Below are 18,755 nucleotides of genomic sequence, written 5' to 3'. Positions count from 1 at the left end.
GGTGGGGGTCCCGCTGGGGTGCCTGGCCAGCCTGGGTGAGGGGCTGATGGCTGTTTTCAGGCTGCCCATACCCCCTTTAGGTGGGGGTCCCCTCTGGGGTGCCTGGCCAGCCTGGATGAGGGGCTGATGGCTGTTTTCAGGTGGGCCAAGCCCCCCAATGACGGAAGCTCCCAGTCTCACCTTTTTTTCTTTTTGTTTTATTCTGGGATTTATTTACCTTCTATAATTGAAACTTTTTTGTGGCTCCAGCTCAGAGGCCGACTGGCTGAAAGCAGGTATCTGGGGTTTGTTTAGCTTCTATAATTGCAACATTGTTGCGTAGACTGGAGCTCAGAGCCAGGCTGCAGCAGTCCTGGAATCTTGGCTTCCTGTATCACTGAAGCACGCAAGCCTCCTGCTCACTTCAGCTGCCTGGCTGCTGGATGCCATCTTGGTTGGCAGTTAATGTGCATATCACCCTGATTAGTCAATGGGAAGTGTGTCGGAGGTACGGTTAATTACCATGTTTGTCTATTATTAGATAGGACTAGAGCCCCGATGCATGAATTCATGCATGAGTGGGGTCCCTCAGCCTGGCTGGCGATTGGTGCCAATTGGAGCCATTTGGCCCAGTCCTGATCAGGCCCACTGGGGCCAGCCGGCTGAGGGGAGGGACCACAGAAGGTTGGCCTGCTGCATGAGATTGGCTGTGGGTGCGCACTCACCACCAGGGGGCAGCTCCTGCATCAAGCATCTGCCCCCTGGTGGTCAGTGTGCGTCATAGTGACTGGTTGACTGGTCATTTGATTGACAGATCATAACAGTCACTTAGGCTTTTATATATATAGATGTTTTTGTTTTTATTTATCTCAAAGTATTGACTCACTGGTTATTTTCCACAGATTTGCCAGTTTTCCAACTTTATTTGTTATTGATTTATTATTTATTTATATGTGACTTTAGAATATACCTTATATGATTTCAATTCTGTTTCATTTGTTAACACATTTCTAGGCCTACCATATGGCCTAAGATGCAGAATATTATGTATGAACTTGAGAAGAATGTGTATTTCTGCTGTTGTTGGGTAGAGTGCTCTACAGATGTCTGCCTGGTTTAGTTGGTTTATAATGTAGTTCCAGTTGTCTATTTCTTTGCTGCTCTTCTGTCTAGTTGTTTTATTCATTATTTCAAAGTTGAGTATTGAAGTCTATTACACCCCTCAGTTTTTTCTTCTTGTATTTGTGGCTCTGTTATTCATTGTGTATTTGTTAATTATTATATATTCTTGAGGATTGGCATTTTTATAATTATAAAATATCATTGTTTGTCTCTAGGAATAATTTTTATCTTAAAATATACTGGGTCAAATATTATTATAGCTTCTTTACCTCTCCTTTGCTTTATGTTTACATGGTATATCTTTTTATCCTTCAACATTTGGTGTCATAAAATGTGCCTCTTATAGATATTTTTTCTGGATGTTTTAAAATCTATTCTACAGTGTTTTTTTAAATTGTTCTACTTAATCTACTTACATTTGATGTTATTACTGATAAGGAAGAACTTATTTTTACTAATTTGTTATTTGTTTACAATTTGTCATGTCTCTTGTTTCTCCTTTCTCACTGCCTTTATTTGTATTCAATGGCTATTTTCTTATGTACCTTTTTAGTTTTCTTTTTATTTCTTTTACTATATATTTTTGAGTAATTTTCTTAATGGAGATTTTCTTAGGAGATTTTCATCAACTTCTTAACATATAATAGTCCAGCTAGGATTTTTACCATCAGAATTTCAATAGTATACAAAACCTTTGCTCCTACAGAGCCTTACTACTTATGCTCTTATTGCTACAAATTAAATCTTTATACATTGTGTGTCTAGTAACATACATTTCTAATTATTGCTTTATACATTTATGTTTTAAATTAGGTAGGAGAAAAAAAATTCACACAAAAAAGACATTGTGCTCTATTTATTTCTCTCTTTATATTAATCTGTATAGTTACCTTTATCAGAGCTCTTTATTTCTTTATGCGGATTAAAGTCACTGTCTAGTTTCCTCTCCTTTTAGCCTGAAGACCATTCTTCAGTATTTCTTTTAGGTCAGATATACTATCTGGGAATATTTTAATTTCTCCCTTTGAAGGATAGTTTTGCTGAATATAGAATTCTGACTGACACTTTTTTTTTTCTTTTTCCTTTAGCACTTATAACATATGATTTCTGGCCTTTCTGCTTTCAAACCTCCCTGGCTTTGACTAAAAATCAACTATTTATCACACTGAGAATCTCTGCAAATGATGAGTTGCTTCTCTCGTTGCTTTCAGTATTTCCTTTGTATTTAACCACCCGCAGTTTGATGAAGGATCTAGGTGTCTTTGGCTGCTAGGGCTGCCATAGCAATTACTTGTTCAAAGTTCTGGAGGCTAGAAGTCCAATATCCAGGTATCAGCATAGTCAGTTTCTCTTGAGAACTATGTTCCTAGACTGTAGATAGCCACCTAGCCACTGTTCTCACCTGGTGGGAAAAGGAACACAAGTTCCCACCCTCGTGACCTCATCTCATGCTTATTCTCTTTCAAAAGCCCCATTTCCAAATACCATCACATTGGGGATTACAGCTTCAAAACATGAAGTACTTGAGGCCCGATGTACGAAATGTGTGCAAGGAGCTCGACCCTTGTGCCCCAGCTGCCTCGGCCTTCGCGGCCCCACAGCTCTGCCCACTGGTCGTTCTGGAAGGTCATTCCGTTGTCCAGTCTAATTAGCATATTAGCTCTTTATTATTATAGATGGGCATACACTAATCAGTCCATAATTCTAACCTATTTGGAGTTCATTGAGCTTTCTGTGTAGATTCATTATTTTCATTGAATTTGGGAAGTTTTCCCCATTCTTTTCCAAATGGTTTCTCTGCTCCTTTCTCACTTCTCTCAACCTGGGACTCTCATTATGCATTGGTGCCCCACACATCTCTAAGGTGCTATTCATTTTTCTTTATTTTTTTCCTGCTTTTCAGAATGGATCATTTCAGTTGATTTTGCATTCACTGATTCTTTCTTCTGCGCAAATAACTTTTGCCTTTGGTTCTTCTGCTCTCTTCTGCTGAGCCCCTTTTGTGAATTGTTCATTTCAGTGATTCTACTTTTCAAACTCAGAATTCATATTGGGTCCTTTCTTAAGAAAACAATTTTTCTCATTATTGATATTTCTGTTTGGTATGATATTGTTTTCAGACTTTTCTTTTGTTCTTTATATATGATGTTCCTAAATTCTTTGTGCATATTTAAATAGCTGATTTAAACAATTTTTTTGAAGAAAATCCAACAATTGGGCTTCCTTTGAGATATTTTCTAATGATTGCTTTTACTCTTGTGTATGGGTACTACTTTGTTTCTTTGAATCTTTCAATTTATTATTGAAAAATGAATATTTTCAATAGCATGATGTGTGAATTTTGGAAATGAACATTTTTTTCTCTCTCTCCAGGTTTGTTGTTGCTGCCAGTTACAGTTATATTGTTTTTTGTTTAATGAATTTTCTGAATTAATTCTGTAAAGTCTGTATTGCTTGTCATCTGTAGCCACTGATGTCTTTTCTCTGCATGAGTAGTCTATCTAATTTTGAAGAATGCCTTTCTTAAATTTCAGGAACCCGTACATGTCCCAGTATATGCTAAGGGGCTCTCTATGTTAGGGCAAGCCTTGACCCTGAGCCATGGAGCTGACAACCATTTCCTAACCTTTACTTCCTATCTTTGTAGGGTCTGGAGGCCAGTTAGAAGTGAGACATGAGGCTTTCATAGGCCTTCAATGAGCATGCCCACATCAACATGTCAGAGCCTTTCAATACCCAATGGACATCTCATTCCATAGTTTTTACTTTTAAGCTTTTGTGTAGTCTGAGTCACATATTGACTCAAATGTTACCCACTGTCTTAGGCAGCTGCAATGGGAAAACTTTTTTTTTTAATAATTGCTTTCCATAAATTCTCCCGGGAAGAAGGCTTTCACACTGGGTGAGCTCTGAGTCATGTCGACTTCAGACAGCCTGCTAAATGGGATCTCCCAGAGCACCACCAGACAGGTGAAAGAATACGGCTGTACTTTGGCACCTGGGCTTTGAAAAGCTTCCAGTTTTATTCTCTTCTCTCTGATGCCAACCAGGCTGTACTAATAATGTGGGCTGTGATTTTTCAAGGGTACTGCAGAGCAACACCAGAGGAGATGGAACTAGTGCCAGTTAAAACACCATACATTTTCCTGTTCTTTCTAAGATGCAGGTTTTTTTCTTTCATGCACGCTCACAGGGTTGTAAGCCTTTGATGAGTGCCCAGTGATTTGGGGAAGTTGATTCTGACCATTTTTTTGCCACTTTTTCCATTGCTTTTAGGAAGAGCATCTTTTCAGAGGTCCTCACTTGGCCATTTTGGTTGATGCCACCTCCATACACTAGTTTGAATAGTACAGTTGAAGCTTCCTGCCCAAGTGTGTGGCATTAGGCTGGCAGTTAGCTCAGGGTCCCTCTAAAGGAGCAAGCAGACTGGTAGGACACTGCTCACTGAATAATGCGGGGCAGTTGGCCCACCATCATCCACTTTCCTGGTTGCAAAATGGCGCTGAACCAATTAGCTGCTCTGAGTCACTCTTTGAGGTCTTGTGTTTCCTAAGGAATTCTTACACTCGCTGTTTCTCTGTCTTTGAGTCTGTCCTTGTTCATCAGTCTATGTTGTTCTCTATGTTCCACAAATGAGTGAGATCATGTGGTATTTCGGAATTCTTAAACTTTAAGTAAAACAGTAAAGAAGCCTCAATTGACATCAAAAGGAGGTTCCCAAATGAAGAAATAGTGAACGGTTATTATGATTGAAGTTGAAATATTATCATTCACATTGCTGAAAACATATCACCCGTGTTAGGATGAATTTTTCCCCTAGTAAAAGCACATTTAGACAACCCATGGCACTGCCAAATTTTTGGTTTTGATACATTTGTAACATCTGTGAGTGTGGCAAAGAATTGCCACTCAAGAATTAATATAATACTCTGAATATAGATCAAGATATGTGGAGCCCCAGAGCAGGCTGGTAATTTGGTGCCACTTAAGCAGATAGTCTTTGAATGTTTTCCAGTATTTATTTGGTGGATACAGGAGAAATTGATTTTCTATTTATAAAATATTTACTTCTTTATTCTCATAAAAAATTAAAAATAATATTTTAATTAATTTAGAAGATTAAAATTTCTTATTTTAATCAGCATTTAAACTTGGATACTTCAAAATTACATCAGTTAATAGATTAATATTAATATACCAGGTCCCTTAGCCTGGCCTGTGGGATCGGACCAAAACTGGCTCTCCAACATCCCCTGAGGGGTCCTGGATTGCGAGAGGGCGCAGGCCAGGCCGAGGGACCCCACTCGTGCACGATCGGGGCTGGGGAGGGACGTGGGAACTTGGCCAGCCAGGGAGGGACTGCAGGAGGGCTCTAGGGAGTGTCTCACTCAGTCCTGATCTGCTAGACCCCAGCAGCAAGCTAACCTACTGGTCCGAGTGTCTTCCCCCTGATGGTCAGTGCATGTCATAACAACTGGTCGACTGGTAGATTATCTGCCCCCTGGTGGTCAGTGCACATCATAGGGAGTGGTTGAGCAGCCTTAGCATATCACCATTAGCATATTACACTTTGATTGGTTGAACAGATGACCGGACACTTAGCATATTAGGCTTTTATTATATAGGATTGATGTAGTTACCAAAATATATTTAGGTCATTTGTTATTATAATGCTAGGTGACGATATAGTAGAGATATTTAATAATTCAAGTATTTAATATAACCTCACCTAGGTTGTAAAAATATAATTTGTAATAATTTGAAAAATACGTTATATATATTACATATATATGTACATACATATATATTAAATTCTAGGTTAGAAATTATTGGAATTTTAAATACAATATTGTTCGTTTTGTCCCTATCCAGATTGAAAGGAAACAACAATAAAGTAATGTATTAAAAAAGTGACAGGTGATATTAAGATTGCATATTCCTATATTCATCAACAGACTGGGACCTTTGCTTCCAGAAGGAAGGTCCTATAGACGTATAGCACATACAAGCATGCACAGTACTTATACCTGATAGCGATAATTAAAACTATATTGCTAGTCATATATTTACTGTATGTTTATTGTTATCTTAGAGCACAAGAGTTTGTTCTAATACCATGCACTGCTATGCAGACAGCAGCCTCATACATCTCGTGTTTACCATGTCATTTTCTTGATTGCATCATTCCCTCTTGTGCTCGTTTTAATCCTGAGTTGTTTGGTGCAGTGACATGTGTAGAGGCTTATAGCCCTGAAACAATAGGCTATATACCCTATGGCCCCGGTGTGTAGTCGGGTATCCCATCTAGGTTCCTGTTAGTCACTCTGTGATGTTCACGCAATGACAGAATTGGTCAGCGATACATTTTTTGGAACACGCCCTAGTCTTTAAGTGGCACGTGCTGTACATTTGCCTTTACTCAATATGGGCAAAAAGGGACCAAATTTGGTATTCGAGGGCATGAGTAATATTCTTAGGGAGATAGGAGATTTGTGCTGTTATGGAAATAGTTTGGCAGTTTTGGAGATGATTAATGACATATTGTTTTTATTAATCCCCTACTTACAGCACATCACATTTAAAATGGAATTCTTTAGAAAAATCATCTTGGGAAATAACTGCCTTATAACGTTGAGTATATCAGTGCATAGACACCAGGGCCCCATCTGGTAGGGCTTCCGTTTGCATTTTAAGGCTTACGCAGAATCTCAGAACGCTCTTTCAGAAATCCTTTGTTTTAGGATCCAAATGTACTTGGTTCCCAAATGTACGCATGTACACATATGTAAAGATTGCCTTAAAATTTCTTAAGCAGACTATTAAACCTAATTTTAATGGACAAATATTTTTGTTTCTCCATGTATGTCCTCCGGTTAAATATTATCTTTGCCAAATGCGCTAGGAAGTCAGCATTTAGCAATACACTGACTTATCAAGCATCTCCAAATGTGTTTGGAAAAATGAATGATACAGTGTATGCTCAGCAATACATATATTGCTTACGATTTGTGTTCAAATTGTGTGGATCTTATTAAAAAGATAATAATAAAAGCTTTCATCATGGAAAGTCCTGGCTATCGCAACAGAATATTAATTATTGTCCGAGAAGAGGACGGATCCACATTGTAAACACTGGAAAATCTGTCCTAAAATTTTCAACTAGAGAATGAGCAGCAGTTTCTCTGGCTTTCCCTTTGTTTACATCGGAACAACAGCCTTTCTTTCTTTCAAAATCGTGGCGCATTTGGATGCTTTTGAAAGCAAGGCGGCAGCCCCCACGGACTCTGCTACCTGCCAGGAGCGACGCCCTTCTCTGCCTGAGCTGGTTTTGCTCCAGTAAATAAACACCGGGTTGGGTTCCTTCAGGCTCTGAGCAAAACCAGCTTCCGAATGCAATTCTGAATTGCCCGCTAGGGGCGCCTCTGCCGGACAGGGTTTAGCTGGCTGGGGTGGCAGGACCCGCTGCTGATACCTGCACCCCAGGCCCCTCTGTCTCCCCTGGGAAGCCTGGGTCCTCTGAGCCCCTGGCTGCACTGGCCGCTTCCTCCTCCTCCGAGAGAGAAGGGCAGGGAGAGGACGGTGGGTGTCCTAGCCCTTGGGGGTCACTCCAGGTGGGCGAGAAGTGCCGCCCAGTGGGTAGGGACGTAGAGGGGGTGAGGAACCGAGTCCCATCCAGCGGGGTCTCCTGGCCTCCGCCTCGCTTCTATGTGGGGATGGATTGGGGCCTTGGCCTGCCTCCTGCAGGCGTTGACGTTGCCAGGGCAACTGTGCGGTTGGCCAGGGACACGGAGGCTGAGCGCGTGGAGGGGCTGGCGTGGGGCGTGTGGGTGGAGGACCAGCCCAGAGCCAGCGCCAGGTAGCGAGATCTGGAGGCGGCGGGGCTTTGGGGTACAGGGCCCCTTTCCCCACTCCACCCCTCCTGGGTTGTCATGGAGACGCTGGGGCAGCCTCGCCTGCACCCGCTGCTCCTGCTCCTGCAGGCGCTGGAGTAGAAACAGCAACCAGAGCCCTTCTGCCCCAGTGGCTCCTCCAGGAGCCCCAACCCAGCAGCTGCCGCCTGTCGCCTCCCACAAACAGGAAATGAGAGGTCCCCCCCCCCACGCCTTTGTTTGCTCGGCTTTCCACCCAGATTTCTCTGTCTCTGCCTGTCTTCCGCTCACCGCAGAGGAGGGTGGAAACATAGGGCTCCATTACACTGTGCCTGCCCCAGGCTCCCCTGTTAGCAAGCAGCTCACCAGCTCCGCAGGGCCCTGTCCTGCCCAGACCTAAGGACCAACAGAAAGAGAATTCCCAGCTGTGTGTCCTTTTCATTACAGAAGACGCGTGGAATTCCTGTTTTCACTTAGAGGATATGGATACTCTTTGTAGGAATGTCCTCTTGATGGAATGAGCTGCTTTCTGACAAATGAGTGAAGTCAGATATCTGGGGACATAATAGAGAAAAAAACAGACTGCTCAGAAGCCCGGTCCTTGTTTCTGTGTGTGTGTGTGTGTGTGTGTGTGTGTGTGTGCCGGTGTGTCCCCAACTCTATATGCCAATCCAGTGCTAAAATCTCTTTTTTTCTGGGCTCTGTTTCTTCCATGTTTGAGAGCCGTTTTTGGCTTTGCAAAGGGGGTTATTTTAGCCTGGGTCTGCCTTGGAACTGGGGTGGGAGGGTGTAGCCTAGAATACTGACACTTAGCTCAGGTTCAAGATTAAGTGCACGATGCATCTCTCCTGACCACAGACATGAATGAACTTAGCAGGAAGGACTGCCCGATGAGAGCAGGTTGAGGCTTCTGTGACCTTGAGTTGCTGGCCCTACAGGCAGGCTCTGTGAACCGCTGTTGGTCACAGCCCCTTGCTTCTCAGTTTCTGCTTGCTTACTGTGGCTGCGGCCCAGCTCTCATTCTCTGAAAGCTCCCTGTAGCTTTTGCTACTGATAATCATGAGTTTCCTTCCATAGTTCTGCACTTTTGAATAGACCAGCCTTTCAGCTGACTTTAATACTATGTCTTTAGAAAGTCCCAACAATGCAGGACAACAATTCCTTTCCTAAAGCTGATGGGTGAGATAGGTAATAATTTGGGTTTTCCCCACATTTTCCGTGTCACGGGGTTTTCAAAACCACTGGGAGAGTTTTATACCGTCCAAGCACCAGGGAAAGCTCTGAATGCGAGACACGCTTGTCCTCAGTGACCTATCACTTGGCTGCAGCCTCTTCCAGAGGTTTCCGGAGTTCCCCGGGCACGGAATCTGGTTCTCCCTCTCACCTGTCATCCCACTGCTAAGAATTGGACCTCTTCACCTAACCTGTCCTTTTCCTTGAAAATCTCCCCATCTCTCCTGGCACTTCTCTGTTCTCTTTGAAGCTCTTTCTCAGTCTTTCACTTTTTCCTTTTCCTTCTTTTTAAATTTTATTATTGTATATTGCTTTTCTGTCGTATCCATCTTACATATTTTCGTGGGCCTTCTCATTCCCATCCAGAGCTTCACACGCCCTGTCATTCTCTTGTCTCTTTAGTCTGTGTTATCTTGTGCAGACTTTGCTTGAACTCTAGGCCCCTATTTCTAGCTTCTTTGTGGACCTTGATACTTGTCTTTCCAGTAGGCATCTTCCGTTCAACCCACCCCAGACTGAGCCATGTTCCTTTCCAGTTTCTTATTCTGTTCTGACTTTCCCTCTCCATGATAGCTACATGATAGCTGACAAGGAGCATGCAGACAGCCATGGATAAGCTGGTGCTAGGATCAAGCTGCCTTGGTTCATAGCCACGCTCCACAACTTGCTAGCGGTGTCATTGTCATCTGGGACAGTGCGGAGCCTTTCTGCTCTTCTTGGCACTTTGCAGGAGTTAAATAGCGCCCATGTTACACGGTGCATGTAAGTGCTCGATAGATGTTAGAAGACGTTGGTTATGATGGGGGTCTTGAGATCTCACTGACAGGATTTTTTAAAAATATATTTTATTGATTTTTTACAAGAGGAAGGGAGAGGGATAGAGAGTTAGAAACATCGATGAGAGAGAAACATCGACCAGCTGCCTCCTGCACACCCCCTACCGGGGATGTGCCCGCAACCAAGGTACATGCCCTTGACCCGAATCAAACCCGGGACCCTTGAGTCCGCAGGCCGATGCTCTATCGACTGAGCCAAACTGGTTAGGGCTCCCTAACAGGATTTTTATGGAGCCACTTGGGGGAAGTTCCGCAGCCTTTACTTCTAACAGACGGGAAGTCTAAGAACCAGAAGAGGAAGGGCATACGCTCACCTTCAGGGTGGAGGACATTGGAGACGTTTCCGCAAACAGGCATTTCAGCTGCTACTCCGTGAATATCTCTTCTTGGGAAAATCTCTTTGTGGAGAGAGCATCCTGTTCCTTGCTGATTGTTTGAAACGTACTTTCCTTAAGGCTGCATTTTGTCATTTTAGCTTTCTTTTTCTGAGTGCTCGGAAAGAAAGATGGGTATAGAATTGTGAATCATGGTAAGAATGATAGAATCCCTTTAGGTTGGGAAAAATTGGGCCTGGCTGCTGTGTGGTGGTCTTTATCATGTCCTGCACATTCCATAGCAACCACTCCTCAGTAATTCCAAACTTATGTTTCCATTGGTTCTCACCTCCCAATACTGACTGCCTGTTTTATCAAATATTACTGTCCTTTGTGAATGTGAAGCCTATTTTTCTACTCGTTTTCCCTTGTATCTTTGCACATGTCCTGTGTTTCTGTCAGGTCCGGCTAGTGAATGAAGCAGAGGCTCCCACTTGTCCCTCATATTCATCGTTTTCTTCCTCTGACTCACAGCGGGACATGTGACTGCATTTGGCAGTTTACGGACTGCGTTTGCTAGCGCTCCTTGCCTCTCGGTGTGGTCCATTGATTGGGTGTGGACCTTAAGTATGATGAGCTCAACTTATTTCCTGCACTTTCTCACTTTTACTTCTCGATGGGAAATAGTGAAGTCTGGAGAAGCCTGGGCAGTCATGTGTTTCTGACAGCAGAGCTACGCCCCGCCCACTAGACTGTTAGATGAGAGATAAATACATTTCCATCTAAATATCTTGAGGTCCTTTTATTACGATACAGTCTCTGTCTTAACACAGTATTTTGTAAACATTATGACTTGTGTCTGTGGTGGTATTTCATTTTTTAATTTGCAATTTCCTGATGATATATTAGCAGAACATCTTTTCACATACTTGATTTCCATTTGTACATCTTCAGTGAGATATCTGTTCAGATATTTTGACCATTTTATAATCAGACTTTTGTTGTCTTATTGTAGGATTTTAAGACTTTGTATATTTTGGATAATAATTTTTTATCAGATATATCTTTTGCAAATGTTTTCTCCCCATGTGTGACTTATTTTTTCAATCTCTTGACTGTGTCTCTTACAGAGCAGAACTTTTTAATTATAATGAAGTCCAGCCTATGAATTATTTTCTTTCGTCCATAGTACCCTCAGTGTTGTACCAAAAAAAAAAATCATTGCCATGCCCAAGTTCATTGAGGTATTTTTCCTGTATTCTAGGAGTTTTTATCATTTGGAATTTTTACATTTAGGGCTCTGCTCCATTTTGAATCACTCTTTATGAAGAGTGTAGCTCTGCGTCTAGATTGTTCTCTTTTTGTTGCATGTAGATGTCTATTTTCCTGGCGCCAGTTGTTGAAAAGACTATCTTTATACATTTTATTGCCTTTGCCCCTTTGTAAAGACCAGTTTATGTTTATGTGGGTCTATTCATGTACTTCATATTCTGTTGCATTGATCTATTCATCTGTTCTTTTGTATGACACTGTCTTGGTTACAGTAGCTTTTAGTAAACCTTGAAGTTGGGTAGTGTCAATCCTCTCACTTAGCTCTTCTCCTTTAATATTATGTTGGCTTTTCTGGGTGCCCTTTACTTTTTTTTTAGGGAACTATCACCAGAACTCTGTCTCTTTTTTCAGAGGCTTAGTCAGGCATTAGAAGGACACACATTATCCTACATAATAAAAGCCTAATATGTTAAGTGTCCAGTCATCCGTTCAACCAATCAAAGTGTAACATGCTAATGATATGCTAAGGCCGCTCAACCGCTTGCTATGACGTGCACTGACCCGCTAAGGATGTCTGTCAGGGAGAAGGCCTATGCCATCATAGGACATCCTCCGAGGACTCCAGAACTGTGAGAGGGCGCAGGCTGGGCTGAGAGACCCCCCCCCAAAGTGCACTAATTTTGTGCACTGGGCCTCTAGTCTATAATAATAAAAGCGTAATATGCTAATTAGACCGGACGTCCTTCTGGGATGAAGCCGGGGCTGCAGCCGTGGGATCGAGGTAGCTGCCTCAGCTGCGATGGAGGGATCCAGGCAGCCATGACTGCAAAGGCCTACTCTTGCGTGAATTTCGTACATCAGGCCTCTAGTAATAAAATAACAGCTTACCTTTGTTGAGTGCTTACTAAATTCCATGCAAAGTTCCAGTAATCCTCAAATCAAGACAGATAAGTCTTATAACTATCTTCATATTTCCAATGAAAAAAAATCCAAGGACCAAATAAATGTAATGGAATTGCCCAAGGAAACTTGGGAAGTGAATGATGGAATATGATAGTTTACTTCAAAGAGGCATAATGTGCTCTCTCTTCCCAATACCTATTAGCACGAGCCAACTGCTTGGCAAAGAGTTTGTACAAATTATCCAGGTTATAGAGACACACATTATGTTCTAATTGGATGTTTACTGACCAAGTACTATACACCAAGGACTACTCTCGGTATTAGCATTTCTCAATCATTATCACTAAGCATCCTTTCCTGGTGAGCTCATTGTGCAGAGTAAGGATCTTACAGTGATGAGATCATTTAAAATACAAACTAGTCACCTTTTCCCCCACCATAGTGCCAAACTGGAATCAACCTAGATGCCCATCAACAGGAAAATGGACATATTGTGACTTAGCCATGCAGTGGGACATTATTCAGATGTAAAACGCATGAAATTCTGATGCACACAAAAACATGAATAAGTCTCTATTACACTAAATGAAAAATGTGAAACACAGAAGTACACAAGTACATACTTTATAATCCCAGTACGTAAACGTTTGGAATATGCAAATACTATCCTGGTGGTTGAAATCATCAGTCATTGCTTTGAAGGAGTTGACTAAGAAAGAATATGAAAGGATTATCTGGGATGATGGAAATGTGATTTGATACATTTACTTAAACTGGCTGAACAACATACTTAAGATCTGAGCATTTCGCTGTATATATTATAAAAAATAAATAAACAAAATATGTAATGCTAAAAATTGGAATGAGCAAAGGGAGGTAGAAGCACAGGGAAATACGTGAGTAACTTAGCTTCAAGGAGTCAGGAAATGCTTCATGGAAGACTGGACATGTGAGGTGGGCTTTGAAGACTGAACACGAATTTGCCAGTTGAAAGATATTCTCGGGCAGTTGTTCTCAACCTTCTGGCCCTTTAAATACAGTTCCTCATGTTGTGACCCAACCATAAAATTATTTTCGTGGCTACTTCATAACTGTAATGTTGCTACTGTGATGAATCGTCATGTAAATATCTGATATGCAGGATGGTCTTAGGAGACCCCTGTGAAAGGTTGAGAACTGCTGTTCTAGGGGAAAAGCAAAGAACATTCATTTATTGATTTCTGATTTATCTACTCAAAAATTATGGCCCATTTATTTTCTGCTTGGTACAATTCTATGTTCTTGTGATACAGCAGTTGAAAAGACAGATGCAGTTTTTGCCTGCAGTAAGCTTAGACTCTAATGGGGAAGTCATAAGTTTTATGGAAACTTCATAAAAAATTTCAGGGAAAGTTGAGTTCATTGTGATTAGAATGTGTTGTAATGATAAGAGATAAGGTGGGTAGTGGTAAGTAAATTGGAATCAGATCAAGAATATTTAAATGTATAATACATTAAGGAGTGTGAATTGTATCTTAGAGGTGTGAGAGTCTAGTAGAAATTTATAAATCCTAAGTTGATGCAGTTACCATGTTTTTATTTTTGAATTACAGTTAACATTTAATATTATATTAGTTTCAGAGATAATTATAATTTTCATGGAAGATTATTTGGACTATTTGAGGACACATTGGAATAGAGAGAAATTAGTGGAAAAGTGGTTAAGAGAGTGCTGTTCCCAAAGGTAAGCCAAGGTTGGCAGAAACTCAGTACATGGGCCACCTCACAGTTTTTAGCCCCTTATAAGCAATGCTAACCCATAAACATACTCTTCCTCACCAAGTCAAAACAAGACCTAACACTACACGCACATCATCCAAAGTAGATTTGGCACATGCACTATATGTGATTTCTGGTGGAGGTTCCAAAGGTCATTTCCTGGGTTCATGAGTCAGGAGCCCAGTAGAAAAAGGGGAGAGAGTAGCTTGGAGAGCTAGCTCATAGGTAGAATTATTTGATTACTGGATAAGGGACTGATTCAGACTTTGATAGTGTGAATCTAGGAGACAGTAACATTAATAATAATAATAGCAATAAATCAAGGCACAGAATGCATTTGGATTCTCCGCGAAGTGTGATAGTTTTGACAAGATCTCACTTCCACATCTCATTAATTAATGTTCACCCTTACTTCTCAGAGAAAGTCTACTGTAGCTCTTCTGATCAATTTAGAGTAAAGAACCTTTATTTCTAGGCTTTAATTCCTTGCCTTATAATTAGGTCAATAATTTTTACTTTGTAGTCAAATGCACATAGCTCAATTCTTACTCTCAGAGCTTTCCTAAAATTGTCTCTCCCTCCTCCCCCTCCCTCCCCCTGGGATTATGACTCACAAGATTGGTTTCTTAGCTGTAAAGGCTTTAAATTATTTTTTATTTTGTTAGCATCTCCATCCAAATATACTCACGCATTATAGGCCATTGGCCATGATCACCATATGTCTTTTGACCTATTAATTTTGTTATCATTGAGTGTTCAATGAATATTAGCATCTCTAAAACTCATTTTTATTTACCTCGCTTTTGTTCTTAGTACTTCGGGGATAACTTTACTCTTTCAGCTAATGATCGTGTCTGTTCGTTAAGGGAAAACGCGAGAAGATGCCTTTGTGCTGCTCAATCACAGCCAAATACTGCATTATCCACAGTGATGACCAAAGGAGATAGCTCAGTTGACTAAATCTTCAAATGAACCCTAAATTTACGTAAAAATAAATCTGTTTTCAGGGAGAGAAGATTCGTTTTTACCCTACCCTTGTTTACTCTGTAAGCTGTTAATTGATGTTAGTGCGGTGAGATGGTGCAAAAGCAGGGGAGCCCGGTCGGGCGTGGCTCAGGGGTTGAGCGTCCACCCATGAACCAGGAGGTCACGGTTCGATTCCTGGTCAGGGCACAGGCCCTGGTGCAAGCTCGATCCCCAGTGTGGGGCGTGGAGGAGGCAGCCCATCAATGATTCTCTCTCATCATTGATGTTTCTCTCTCTCTCTCTCCCGTCCTCTCTGAAGTCAATAAAAACATATTTAAGAAGAAAAGCAGGGAAGCCAGCAGCCTCAGTGACGCATGGTTAATCGGGACCTTGAAAGGGAAAGTGATTTGTGCTTCCAGGGCAGCAGCAGAGCAGGCGAGGAGGAGGCGGTGGAAGCCACTCCCGCCAGACAGCATCTGACAAGTGCAGCGCGCGTGCAGCCTGAGCACATGGCCCGGCAGCGCTGCCCAGGCCTCTGTGCCGAAGGCGAGGGCTCCTCGGGACTCAGACTGACTTTTGTTTGTGCGGAAGGAGAATGACTCTGCTCCGTAAACACTTGTAATTATCTTCTCAGTGAAGAAGCATAAACTTGGACCTCAATGCTGTTTTCCTGGGTAAATCATCAATCTTGGAAAGAAGTGGAATTACATTTTCTCTAGTTTTGCAAATGAAATGCTGGTATAAAATTAATGCATTTTTGGAGGGTTGGCCACTCAAAACACTCTTTTTTTTTTTTTAGGTTGAAGTATTATTTTAGGTTGAAATCCTTCATTTCTCTCTTTATGCTTCTTTGTTCTATTTCTTTTCCTGAGTATTTCCACAGAAATACTGTTTGTTTGAATTTTTACAAGTTATTTTGCTGTTTCCCTTCTTTTAAAAAAAATATGGTTCGTAACAAACACTTTAGAAGATATTAAAGAATGCTGCAGATTAAAGGTTCATAATTTGGTTTACCAACGTGCTATTTTTATATAATTAGGGTGAATTTATTCAATGGTCAACACATAAAATCAAAGATTTATTTCAGCTCCACATTTTTACAGATTATTTGCTTTACCAGATGTTTTGTTGTTCCTGTTTGTGTGTTTGTGAATATGTGAGTGAACTGAAGGCCTGGAGGCCAAATGGCCGGGTCTGCCCCTGAGGCTGAAAAGAGAGCTTGGGGCCACTGTGAGAATGAGCCCATTCTGCCCCAGCACAGGGAAAACGTCCATTTTCCTGTCCCTCTCACCTCACAGGGCAAACTGCTTCGGCCTGGAGCCCTGGTGTGTGTCCCAGTGCAGGGCAGTGATTGAGAGAGTTACTCACATGCCCTGGTTCAGCCTGTGAAAATGTTTTTGTTGAAGCAACTTTCTGTGTTCACTGTGTGTTAAATACACTTTTTTTTTTTTTTTTTTTTTTTTTTTACTAATTCGTGCTGCTTGTTCTGCTTCTGTTTCAGGATGGCGTAGGGGTGGACGAGAAGCTGTCCCTACGGCGGGTGGCCGTGGTCGAAGATTTCTTCGACATCATCTACTCCATGCACGTGGAGACAGGGCCAAATGGAGAACAAATTCGGAAGCACGCCGGGCAGAAGAGAACGTACAAAGCGGTAAGTTGCAAAGGCAGGGCCGAAGGACAAGGCATGCATTTTGAAATTTGGTATTAGGCATGCTTATTAAACGGGGTTAAAGAAGGATAACTATTCCATCTGCGACATAAATTAGACCATCTCCTGATCACACCCAACTTTTAAGCTATAATTTAATTATTACTGGTTCTGTTTTGGTTGTGTGTTCACCAAGCCTATTGTATATGATTTAAACCTGTCTCTAGGAGTCTCATATTGTTTTCTTTAAATGTACATAATATGTGGGAGTCCCAGTCAAATATGCTATTTATTCACTGCATCATAATATGGCTGGAACTTTTGAATATTGGTACTACCACTACAGTTTTAACATTCTTTCCCCTTCAAACCATATTAATATGTTTGGGTAGTTCCTCTTTAATGCTTATAATCACATGGATAAGAAAATTGTATATACTCTTTATTTTTTTTTAAATACATTTTATTGATTTTTTACAGAGAGGAAGGGAGAGAGATAGAGAGCTAGAAACATCGATGAGAGAGAGACATCGATCAGCTGCCTCCTGCACATCTCCTACTGGGGATGTGCCCGCAACCCAGGCACATGCCCCTGACCGGAATCAGACCCGGGACCCTTGAGTCCGCAGGCCGACGCTCTATCCACTGAGCCAAACCGGCCTCGGCGTATATACTCTTTAAATGACTCCTTATATGAATACATTGTACCAAAGGGTATACATTTCTTACAGAATAGGTTATTAAAAGATATGTGTTATTTTTATAGATTTAATGCCCTGGGACATTTTTAAATGGATACATATATATAATGTGTATATCATAAATTATGTGAAAAGAAGGTTTAATTAACTGTTAGATTTTGAAATATATATTGTCAAGCTGAAGTTATATATTATTTCTAAAGGTCTAATTATTACTTACTGTTTGATCTAGACACTTTAATCTAGCTTTTTTAATTAAAAAGTTTATAAAATCATCTTAATATAGATATTTCATCCTTTCTAGGAAAATGGAACAGTAAGTTATTCTTTTCCAATATGAGCAAAGTGTACGTGAGAGGTACTTTATCAGCAATCAGAAGAATATGCTCTTTTAGAATTCTTATTGAACTTTGCCTTTGGCTGCCTTTATATTAACTGTTTTCAGCTCTATTGATACACCATATCAGCCTGGATCCATTTTTTTTTCAGATACAGAAAAATGTGTGAAATGCTCACAGTTTCAGATACAGGTACATATGTTTGAAAATGAGCTACTGAGCATAAGAAAGCTTCTTTTCCATAACTATTTTTTGCTATATTTCCAGGGTCATAGTGAACCTGTGTAGTTGAATAATAACCCCTAATACATGTTGTATTTATCTCTCCTTCTCTATGGTTTTGTTTCTTGGCTGTTTCCAAACTGCATGGTTTGTGGGCAGGCACTATTATAAGTTTCCTCACATAATTCTGCCACATAAACTTTCTTTTGACTTACATATCTCAGGAGGTTCTCTTATCATGACTAATAGCAGTGACCTACCTTCTTTAGGATATTTTTATGTCGACTAATATTTCTGCACATGCTCATTTCACCTGTCTCCTAAGCCAGGTTTTTATCTCTGGATGGTCATAGGAAAATAATTGTATATTGATCTACTAATGTTGCTAACTGTGTACTCTTATGATAACCTATTTTCATGAAATAACTACCTGAACTTGATAGGACTCTGTAAGTAGACATACGTCAGTTTAATTGTATTAAATGAAAAGCTAACAAGAAAGGAGTGGTTTCATTGTCTGTAGGAGGGTGCCAGCCAAATCTGATTAGATGCCAAAAGCAATTTAAAACAATTTCATCTTTCCAGTGCACTAGA

General features: G+C 41.0%; 1 protein-coding gene across 2 annotated transcripts in view; it reads left to right on the top strand.

The window, feature by feature from the left end:
- The window catches only part of NOL4 (nucleolar protein 4), a 233,177-nt gene that overhangs the window by 26,259 nt on the left and 188,163 nt on the right, over window positions 1–18,755 (top strand). For both annotated transcript variants that reach the window (XM_006766379.2, XM_006766378.2), the window contains exon 2: window positions 16,754–16,903. In XM_006766379.2, the coding sequence (XP_006766442.1) occupies window positions 16,832–16,903 (72 nt within the window). In that variant the 5' untranslated portion in view covers window positions 16,754–16,831. The remainder of the gene's footprint in view (window positions 1–16,753; window positions 16,904–18,755) is intronic.

Source organism: Myotis davidii, unplaced genomic scaffold, assembly GCF_000327345.1.
Source record: "Myotis davidii unplaced genomic scaffold, ASM32734v1 scaffold520, whole genome shotgun sequence".
Lineage (NCBI taxonomy): Eukaryota > Metazoa > Chordata > Mammalia > Chiroptera > Vespertilionidae > Myotis > Myotis davidii.
The sequence above is the reverse complement of the archived record's forward strand: the minus strand, read 5'-3'. Positions and strand labels throughout refer to the sequence as shown.